We start from the raw sequence: 9,978 nt of genomic DNA on the forward strand, positions 1-9,978 counted from the left end.
GCAAAGTGGAGTAGGTAGCCTAAAACAGACTAAGGGTAAAAAGGAAAACAGATGGAGTACATGTTTGAATACAAGGCAGGCGTGCGTGATGATGTCGCTCACCTATTGATCAAAGTATGCAAGTTAGGTATAAAAGGAGTGTGAGATTATAATGGGGACACTGGTGTAAAACGCAAAAAAAAGAAGTAGGGAAGGAGTAAACTCAGACGGGAGATGGTAATGTTACGCGGTAGATTGATGGGACGCCCCACTTTTAATCACATAAAACGTTAGTCGTGGATGCTGAAGAATAATATTTAAAACCGGTGAGGGAGAGTGATATAGGAACTTACAGGAGAGTCTTTGTTCACCAGTCAGCACCATCACCGCCTCCACCACCACCGAATTGATCTGGAACTGGAGCGACAGCCTGTGTGTGGAGGTTATTATAGCAGGTTAAGCGTTATATGGGATTTTTCTCACAGCTTCAGGATTTCTAGCCATCTGTCGAGTTGTTGTCAGTTCGGGCGCTAAAAAGAAGAATGAGTGGAAGACTGACTGGTAGGGCTTGAGAGAGATGTAGGAGACAAGTGAGAATGATAGCGATGTAAGACTTTGAGGGGAACATGATGTGAGGGTATAGATTTGTTTAAAGGAGTGACGAGTTTGCTTTTATGTGTATGATCCACGCGGTCAAGATTCTTCCGGTACCAGGAACCGACCCTTCTATGGCCGCCGAACCCATTTAGACCAGGAACAAAAATTCTAAGGCGAACAGAATCTGAGATTCCATCTTATTGCAAATGCTAATGCCCGTTAACTACAAAATCTTAACCAACAAATCTTCCAATTCAATCCTATATCAAGCATCACAATACAATCACAAGAATAAAAAAAACACAAAGGACTTACCCATAACTTTATCAACCCATCCCACGACGCCGTAACAACTTTCGACTGTACACATACTCATCAGTCAATTCAAAAATAATCATACTCAACTTACCGACTCGTGTGGTAGCCACTCATGTGCAATCACAACTTTAGAATGAGCCTGGAGCCTCGATTTAATTCGCCCCGTTTTCCAGTCCCAGAATACAACATTCCCCTCCCCGTCCCCGCTACTTATCCACTTCCCATCCGGAGAAAACCCAACCTGGCAAGCATACCCAGCCACAGAATGTCCCGCGAACCTCTTCTTCCGGTTCTGCCGGAAATTATCCGTACTGTAGATGAGAATTTGATTGTCTAATGATTGTGCGGCAAAGTATTTCTCTACAAACACAGTAAGCAAACCATATCTATAAAAAATTAAATACGCACTGGATGGGTGAAGCGTAACCGCCGGCATAGAGTGCATGTGAGGCTCTGCAATGTATTTTATCACAACTGGGATATCGTAATCCCAAGCACGGATCGTCTTGTCGTCAGACGTCGTCACAAACCGTCGGTTCTCGTCCACGAATGTAATAGTATTCACAGGACCCAAGTGTTGGTCATACTCTTGAGTTATCTCCCCAGAATTCATGTCATACTATATCATCGGTCAATCTAGCCCGAGACGAGCATCGCACCAGAACGTACCTGAATAATTTTCTTGTCCGACATACCAGCGAGGAATATGTGTTGTTTGTCTTCATCCGGATGGAAGCGCACAACGTAGGGAGTCTTGCCGTTACTGAACCGCTTTAGACACTGCCCAGTCTCTGTATCCCATAGTTTCATCTGGCGGTCGTATCCACATGACAGGAACTTCCGGCCATCATTAGAGAACGTGACGTCCTTAACGGCTTGCACGTGGCCATGAAAAGTCCTGAGACAGTTGCCATGAGTATACACGTCCCACAGCTGACGGTAATGGTAATGAGTCGGTTTAGATCCGAATAGGTTAAAACAATTAACGTACCTTGATTTTGGTGTCCATAGATCCGCTAAGAAGAAGGTGCCCAGTTTCAGGGAATAATCGGATTACCGAAACACCTTGCGTATGACCCGTCCAAGTATGGATGCACGTCTTTGGAATAAACGTTTCTTGCGAGCCTGCCTCACTCACAAGATGAGGCGCTTCCGCCAATGGCGGATGCATATATGTTCGGCCTTGGTAGTCGGTCATCGATTTTCCATGGAAGACGGAAGTTTCTTGGCCATAGGCGCCAGGCTTTGGTTTCGCTTTCTTCTTCGGAATTACGGGCTCGGGCTCCTCTTCTTCCTGCGGCTCATCACCAGTGTCTTCAACACCATCCAAGAATCCAATCTCCTCTTCTCCATCCCATGCAGCCCAAGGTCCGACATACGCGCCTTCACCCTCAACGACATCAAGATCTCCTTTATTTTTTCTCTTTCTTTTCAATTCCTTTTTTTGAGAGCTGGTAGCTCGTAAAGTATCGATTGTCGCAAAGCCATTTTCTTGGGCCTTTTCGAGTGAGCCGAGAATAGACGGTGCATTTGGATCGATCGACGGATTGACCGAGTAGCCAAGAATGGAATGTGTTAAATGCTGGGCCTTGAACGCGTGGTCTGACATGGACTGTTCTTCCACATGGCCAGCAAGTGCATTCTGGTTGACAAACCGATTTGAATCACCAAATGGATTATCGGGACCCTGCAGCGGCAGCATCATCTCATTGTAGGGAATGTTGACATTCATCTGCGTGTCTGTCGGCCGGGTCACTAGTGAGGTTTGATTCAGAGGATCCTAAAAGCATAGTGAGTGACATGGTGCATGAATGAAGTGAAGTTCTAAAGACTCACTTCAGCGAGGACATGTGGAGCGGCCTGAGACCCAAGTTTGTCCTGGCCCGTACGCGGTTTTTTGCCGATAGGAAGTTTTGACAGGCCAAATGCATCATTTAAATTGTCCTCGTCTGAAGAATAAGCAGCAGACATGATTGAACGTTTACCGACAGTCTTGGTCAGTAGTTGGTGCCAGTTAGCAAAGGAAGGCGTGGTAAATAATTTCCAAAACGAAAGTGAAACCTTTATGTAATTCCGTGTGATGGGAGATTTTCATTTGTTTTCTAATTGATGATGGGTTGCAGCCTTCTTTCCTCGAGGCCTAGCACTAAACCCCTCATTTTTTTCTAAACTTCTTCCTATTATCTTACTTAAGCTTTATCATGACCGAGCGCATCGTCGGTCGGCCATGGACTGCTGAAGAGGACCGTCTTCTCGCCAATGCCGTTGCCATTCATGGAGAGTCAGACAACTGGAAGGCCGTCGCCCACTGTGTCCCGGAAAGGACCAATAAGGCCTGCAGGAAGGCAAGTGTTGATCTCATAAATCCCAATTCAGTTCTCCCAATACGTTCAAAAACAGCGATGGCTCCATTCCCTATCACCGAATGTGAAGAAATCTGCCTGGACGCCAGAGGAAGACCATCTACTTTTGGAACTCTACGAAGTTCATTCAACAAAGTGGTCTGTGATTGCGAGGCATATTCCTGGTCGCACTGACGACGCTTGTTCAAAACGTTATCGTGAGGCACTCGACCCCTCCCTCAGACGCGACGAATGGTCCAAGGAAGAGGACGACAAACTCTTTGACGCGTACTCACGTTTGGCTGGACGATGGGGCCAAGTCGGCCAGGAGTTACAGCGCAGCGGATTAGCCTGCCGTAACAGGTGCTGTTTCTTCCGCACGTATAGATAGCCCTCACGTAACTCACGTCCGCTTTTCCTTAGGTGGAGGCTTCTGGAGCGAAAAAGACACAACTTAACCGAGCCTCAGGGTGTCGCAGTTTCAAAATTGTCATCGACTATGTCTTCAGACCTATCAAGCCCTATATTAACGTACCCCGATCCCACACCTTGGCCACCACCACCCATGCTCAATCCCAGGCAATATTGGGGTGAAAATCTATCTCAGTTTGACGGAGGCCCATCCCTAGCATCTGGACAGCAACATAGCCACGTAAGGTCTCACAATGACGTGGGATTGTTGGGCAGTGTAGAAACCTCAGTTTCCCATCCACAGTCGATACAGCACGTTGACAATCTTCCGCCCCCATTTCATTATTCGTCTTCATCATTAAGTTCGGCCTTGTCTTCTCCGCACACTCTTGCAATGAGGTATGATAAAAGTACCGCGGCCCCTAGCGGCTCTTACCAAATGGGGGAAACTCACGCCGTCCCACACCCTATTACCTCCGTTCCGCCGGCCGATAATGCGACCGCGGTTTTTGACTATGGGGTAGTCCTCGATCCATCTCTTGTCAACGCCACTCGAGTCACGGACTATGCTGTTGGACATCGCCCTGTGTATGAGGACCACGTTGCTAAACATCAATATAATGAGATCCAACGAAGCCTCGCTCCCACACCTGTGCCATCTCATACACCCGTTCCCCCACAACGTGCTTCGGAATACTATTCGCCCGTGCCTCGTCATAACGAGTGCCACCATCAATTGATCCGTGATGGAGAAACTTCTCCACAATTGTCTCAAGATTCGTGTTATCCGACTACTTCTCAGGGTCCTTCCGCTGCATTAGTCCCTACGGCGCTAGGCCTAACCCACGAGGCAACTGACAGCTACTACGTGGCTCATCATCGCCAACAGCTTGAGCATGTTGTGATGCCATCACCCGATTCATCCTCCGTCTGCAGCGTTCCCCACGAGTATTTCTCGTCTTCATCCTCATCAGACAATTGTTCCCCCGTTTCACCTATCGATAGTGCATTACACCTGACGCCCTGCAACCAGTACTATCCATCCTCTGAACACGTGGTGCCTGGACACCAAGACATCAGCTCAATTTCGCGACCCACGACAACAGCACCTGAAGCTCGTGGAGACTATTATCAGCCACAACTCAAAGGACAATTGCAGCCTCAATTTCATTCATTATCAAACGAACTCGAGCTCAACGGGCATCGGGCTCCTATGCCTGTTGCTAATACAGGTTCACCAACCACCATCTCACCCAACTTCCATCCTGCACCATCCGCCCTGCCTTCAGCATCTATCAACCCATCCGCGTACGCGCATCTAAATACTACCAGTCCTAAGACCATCGGATTGGGTGCCAAACGCGGCCCTCCCCAGGATACTTTGTCACCCAACCCTGACGACCCAAATCCTCGCCCGACTGCACGGCCACGGCAGTCATTTGTACGGAAGCGTGCTGACATTAATGCTCCTCTGAGGCTATCCTCCGACTTGCCCGCCACAAATGAGTAGGTCATCTTCTCATGGAAGTGACGCAATTGACTAACGCGATGTCATTTCTTAGCCCCTCTATAAAGCCATATGCGTGCGGTCATGAAAGCTGCTGGCCGGTGACCGCACCGAGTTCCCTTGCTTGTTACACTACTTCGCGAGGTCTTTCAGACCATAACAAGAGTTCTCATCCAGAAGACTCTGGCGGGGAGAGACCGTATAGATGTGGCTTAGACGGTTGCGGAAAAACTTGGAAGGCACGTCATTTCGGTTCCGAAGTGCTGGGAGCTTGTTCTAATATGGCTTTGTTCGGCAGAGTATTAATGGGTTACAGTACCATTTACAAATGTACGAACTTATGCATGCTCTCATCGCCGAAAATACTAACCATGACCCAGATCAAAGGCTCATTTCCAACACGCTATTGTGTCAACTTTCGTCACCTCTTACATTGATGGCCTCACTGTGCCTCATGTGGAGGCATCTACTGGCGAAAGTGATGGTAAAACTAAAAAGCAATATTCTTGTCCGCATCAAGGCTGCCCGAATCGGTACAAGCAGCTCAGTGGACTCCGTTATCATCTAACCCATGTAAGGTTGACTTTATGCAATATCCTGAACCTAAGTCTAACTAAATATGTCAGGGCCACCCTACGGATCTTCCGGTTCAGCTGGATTTGGTACCTCCTGCCCTGAGTCGCAAATTGGCTGAGAAGATGCGGAAAGATGGCACTGGCTCACAACCCCCTGAAACACATGCGCACAAACCTCTTCCGGCTTCCACCCCCTCGCAGAGCTGCTCTCCTGGACATGAATCCGCATAATGCGTGGGTCCCTGACTAAAATCAGTGTGGACCTGAATCGCGTCGATATTTTACTGGTCTCGTAATTGCCACCTGACCCCCAACATACGTTGGCCCTGTTGATCGATTTGGTATTATCTTTCGCCTTGTTGAATTATTAGGTGTATCTTTATTGCTTTCAGTTGCTTTTCGTCTGTGCTCTTCCTCACATCGCTCGGTTTTTTATGGCTTTTTTCCTATCAGCCCGCCATTCGTTTGCATCGCAGATATTTACCGCGTACTTGTATAATGGCTATATGTAATATTTGATGGTGATCCCATCGTCCCTAATTGTATCTATACACAGTTCGAGCTGGCAACATGTACATTTGCGAGAGTGTAACAAAGGCATGAATCCATTCAGTAGCGATTATCCGTACATTAATGTTCAGCATAAGCTCGCTATCTCAAAACCCCGTTTAATCACCTTCCAGCTCCAAATTGGCCAGCGCTGTAGTATACAGGTAAGATCAAATTTACATGACGAACGGGTAGAGATCGACTTACAGATTCCTCAACTCTGGATCTGCCATAAGTTCTTCCATAGACGGCGCGGCCCCGCCAGATTGCATACGATTCATCTAATAAAAAAAAGGTCGGAATGGTGTATACAAGAGAGGGAAAAACGCCTACCATGTTAGCAACATTTGGATTCGACATAAGCCTTTCCATTCCGCCGTTGGCCATCATTTGTTGTGCCATTTGCATCATCATGGGGTTGTTCATGAGGCTAGCAAGATCGGGCATGCCGCCTGCCCCACCCATTCCTCCCATGTTGCGGAACATGTTTGCCATACCACCCAGTCCGCCTGCACCACCCGCACCAAAACCAGCAGGCGCATCTGATGGAATATCTCCTTCAGGTACGAGTGGTGGGGGGCCATCGTCATCATCTTCTTCTTCAGAAGGAATGTGGTCCAGAGCATTTTGTAACCAGATTTCAGGTTGGCGTTTGTGGGGTCGAGCTCGACTCCCTTCTTGAATGCGGCAGCGGCAGCTTTGTAGTCTCCCAAAGTGTATTGCGCGTGCCTAGCGGAGTGGAATGAGATCGAATGACGTGGAAATCAATAGTAGATACACACCCTAAACGAGAGTAAGCCTTGACGAATTTAGGATCGACTTCGATGGCTTTTTCAGAATCGAGGATTGCGGATGCATGATCGCCTTTGCTAGCGTATGCGGCTGCTCTGTTAGAGTAGTAGACGGGATTGGCAGAGTCGAGCGCGATAGCTTTGGTGTACGCGTCAATGGCTTCGTCATACTTCTTACTTGACATATGGGTATTCCCCGTTTGCTTATGTTTCTCAGCCTTGGCCTTTGCTTCTGCTGAAGGGGCAGAGGGTGTAGATGCAGATGCTGGCGAAGATGTTATTTTATCTCTTGTTTTCAAGAATACATCGAATATGGTCTGTAGCTTCGCTGGTTTAATGTCCAGGCGTTGCCGCTGCTTGTCGTCCAGCGGATCGACACCAAATGCCTCGCCGATGCATTGAACTGCGTGAATACGCGTACTCGATGAGCCACGGCACGTAAAAGAGATGAACAAAGACATAGAACGTACTGGCGACTTCAAGACCTTCCCTGTCGTCTTGCTTAACAGTGCCATCATCTATGGATTGGTTCAAAAAGTCGATTATGGACAGGACGAGCTGCTGCTTCTTGTCCGCCATGTTAGTGGTATCCGAAGATCTAGTATGTCGCAAATAAGGATCAACAAATGCTTGCAACTCATGAAGACTTACTTAGGTCTTCGTTGATATAGGCAGCCATGTTTTTTTGTAGTATCTCTGGCGAACCTCCTCAGGACCCGGTCATTTCTACAAAATCTGGCCAAGTCTACGAACGTCGGTTGATTCTGAAATACATCAATGACAATGGCACCGATCCGTTGACGGGGGAGAAACTCGAGGAATCCGACTTGTTGACCATCAAAGCCAGTGAGTTTTTTTTCTCATTTTTCGCTTTTTCTCCTAGCAGCATGTACCGTTCTTTTTTTTTTCTTTAATGTTACAATCTGAAGATTCAATTCAAACTTGCTAATCCATGTCTACCAGACCCCAAAACAGCGCCACCACGACCTCCTGCCGCAACTTCTACCCCTGCTCTATTGCATATGCTTCAAAATGAGTGGGACGCTTTGGTATTGGAGATGTTTGCCTTGAAGCAACAGTATAACTCCACTCGCCAGGAGCTAAGTTATGCTCTATATGCACAGGATGCTGCCAGTCGCGTCATCGCGCGTCTCATAAGAGAACGCGATGCTGCCAGAGAGTACGCGCTTTCTAAGCATGCTCTTAATTACATCACGCTGACGCGTTCTGTCCTTATTTCAGAGCTCTGGCTAATGTCCAGGCGACTATGGGAATCGCTCCAGCAAGCGGTGCGGCTGAAGACGTAGAAATGGCTGAGGAAAATGGTACTCAAGAGGGTGCTCTCCCCAAAGAGATCGTCGACCAGATTGACGAGACTCAGCAAAATCTTTCTGCTACCCGCAAAAAGCGCAAAGCTCCAGCCGGTTACACAAGTACTGCAGAAGTGAAGACATTCGTTGCAACACATACCGTCCCGTCGTTACACTCAGCCTCTCCTGCTGGAATGACTTCTCTTGCCGTATCTCGTCTTAACCCGTCGCAGTTCCTTACGGGTGGTAACGACAAGATTGTCCAGCTGTACGATAGAAGTACAGACAAGGTATTGGCCTCCCTCAAAGGTCACACGAAGAAAGTCAACCACGTCGCTTTCCGCGAGCACGAGGGTGAACCGACTTTGATTTTGTCTGCCGGTGCAGACAAAATCGCCAAAATCTGGGCGCATGATAGCGCCTCTAGCGAGTACATACCAAAAGCAACCATTCGGACGCACAAGGGAGAACTCACTGGCCTCGTCGTGCATCCTACGAACTCTATCTTTGCATTGTCTTCCCTCGACAAAACATATTCGCTCCATGAACTCTCCAACTTTACCCAGGTGTACCGGTCAGCCCCCGGAGAAGATGCTTTCACATCACTTGCAATCCATCCTGACGGCGCTCTCCTTGCACTGGGTACTCCCTCATCCAAGATCCAAATATCTGACGTCCGCTCCGGTAACATAGCTGCATCTATCACACCACCAGATGCCTCGCCTTTCACCGTCAATTCACTCTCATTCTCAGAGAATGGTTACCATCTCCTCGCTCCCGACAGCCCCTCTTCCGTCGCCATCTGGGACCTGAGGAAGATGAAAACTGCACACACCATTCCGCTCGGGGAAGGGTTCAAGGTCAACAAGGTATTGTACGACTACAGCGCACAGTACCTAGGAGTCGCAGGCAGCGAAGGCATCTGTGTGTTTGCTCATAAGTCGTGGGATGAGCTTGTACGTTTCGAGGAGGCGGGAGATGTGTCCGATATGATGTTTGGAGAGCAGGGCAAGGAGATCTGGGCTACGAGCGGAAGGGAAGTCAGGATCTGGGGTTTACCTGCTTAAATGTATGACTTTTCTTGTTCTCATCAATATTATTCGTGCTGTGTTCCATTGTGCCGTTGTGTTGGCTTTTCATACTGTCCGTGACTGTCTGCAATCTTCAGTGCAATATTTCTCTTGTGGTCGAAGTGTGCTTTTATATTCATCTAGCGCACACTCGTTGTGCCTTCGGCATAGGAAGCAGCTTCAAAGTCTAGAATATTATGGTGCTTGGAAACAGGTTGGGTGTGGCCATGACTGAATGCTACATGCAAAATCATTAGAGAATGCTTTAATCAATGAGGTGGGAGGATGCATGGAATTGATCATATGCCTACTAATGCGCTGGTCCAAGGGTATGTCCGCATCACAAGCCAATGACTGGACCGCTTGGTGCAGCGCTCGGGCCACTCCTCGAGAATCCATTGTGCCATCCCTGCAAAAGTTTTTGTAGAATGCCTCGACTAAGTGCTGCACAGTACTAGCAGGACATTATGGACCATCAACAAGAGTATTGTCAACCACCTCTCGATTCCTTGAATAGCCAATCCTGTTA

At 48.1% G+C, this 9,978-nt stretch overlaps 4 protein-coding genes across 4 annotated transcripts; 2 read left to right on the plus strand and 2 right to left on the minus strand.

Annotated features, from left to right (window-relative positions):
* Positions 1 to 665: 665 nt before the first annotated feature.
* On the minus strand, positions 666 to 2,972 carry EDB93DRAFT_1127192 (pre-mRNA splicing factor). Its single transcript, XM_041448777.1, has 7 exons — positions 2,731 to 2,972; positions 1,886 to 2,674; positions 1,564 to 1,827; positions 1,303 to 1,513; positions 986 to 1,254; positions 892 to 936; positions 666 to 836 (listed from the first exon to the last, which is right to left on the minus strand). Exons 1-7 carry the CDS (start codon positions 2,863 to 2,865, stop codon positions 831 to 833), a joined length of 1,719 nt encoding a protein of 572 aa, XP_041310860.1. The 5' UTR covers positions 2,866 to 2,972; the 3' UTR covers positions 666 to 830.
* A 123-nt stretch (positions 2,973 to 3,095) lies between these two features.
* EDB93DRAFT_1079460 (uncharacterized protein) lies at positions 3,096 to 5,960 on the plus strand (the record flags this gene model as incomplete). Its single annotated transcript, XM_041445460.1, has 8 exons — positions 3,096 to 3,245; positions 3,295 to 3,599; positions 3,660 to 4,370; positions 4,980 to 5,153; positions 5,210 to 5,414; positions 5,453 to 5,484; positions 5,535 to 5,727; positions 5,781 to 5,960. 8 exons carry the CDS (start codon positions 3,096 to 3,098, stop codon positions 5,958 to 5,960), a joined length of 1,950 nt encoding a protein of 649 aa, XP_041310861.1.
* Positions 5,961 to 6,102: 142 nt separating this feature from the next.
* Positions 6,103 to 7,648, minus strand: EDB93DRAFT_1310425 (putative stress-induced protein STI1; the record flags this gene model as incomplete). Its single annotated transcript, XM_041454811.1, has 6 exons — positions 6,103 to 6,429; positions 6,486 to 6,559; positions 6,612 to 6,877; positions 6,913 to 7,007; positions 7,061 to 7,472; positions 7,540 to 7,648. 6 exons carry the CDS (start codon positions 7,646 to 7,648, stop codon positions 6,402 to 6,404), a joined length of 984 nt encoding a protein of 327 aa, XP_041310862.1. The 3' UTR covers positions 6,103 to 6,401.
* Positions 7,649 to 7,712: 64 nt separating this feature from the next.
* Positions 7,713 to 9,723, plus strand: EDB93DRAFT_1326271 (WD40-repeat-containing domain protein). The gene is made up of 3 exons (XM_041455056.1): positions 7,713 to 7,915; positions 8,033 to 8,249; positions 8,312 to 9,723. Exons 1-3 carry the CDS (start codon positions 7,747 to 7,749, stop codon positions 9,444 to 9,446), a joined length of 1,521 nt encoding a protein of 506 aa, XP_041310863.1. The 5' UTR covers positions 7,713 to 7,746; the 3' UTR covers positions 9,447 to 9,723.
* The last annotated feature ends 255 nt before the right edge of the window (positions 9,724 to 9,978 follow it).

Source organism: Suillus bovinus (genome assembly GCF_016758785.1).
Source record: "Suillus bovinus strain UH-Sbo-P2 chromosome Unknown EDB93scaffold_9, whole genome shotgun sequence".
Lineage (NCBI taxonomy): Eukaryota > Fungi > Basidiomycota > Agaricomycetes > Boletales > Suillaceae > Suillus > Suillus bovinus.

Bases quoted from the DNA above. Each gene is read 5' to 3' on its own strand.
- EDB93DRAFT_1127192 (XM_041448777.1), bottom strand. From the start codon at position 2,865: ATGTCTGCTGCTTATTCTTCAGACGAGGACAATTTAAATGATGCATTT. The intron at 1,255-1,302 runs GTGCGTATTTAA...CTGTGTTTGTAG, and splicing joins GGTTACGCTTCACCCATCCA to AGAAATACTTTGCCGCACAA. The intron at 937-985 runs GTAAGTTGAGTA...GTATGTGTACAG, and splicing joins AGTGGCTACCACACGAGTCG to TCGAAAGTTGTTACGGCGTC.
- EDB93DRAFT_1326271 (XM_041455056.1), top strand. From the start codon at position 7,747: ATGTTTTTTTGTAGTATCTCTGGCGAACCTCCTCAGGACCCGGTCATT. The intron at 7,916-8,032 runs GTGAGTTTTTTT...CATGTCTACCAG, and splicing joins CTTGTTGACCATCAAAGCCA to ACCCCAAAACAGCGCCACCA. The intron at 8,250-8,311 runs GTACGCGCTTTC...TCCTTATTTCAG, and splicing joins GAACGCGATGCTGCCAGAGA to AGCTCTGGCTAATGTCCAGG.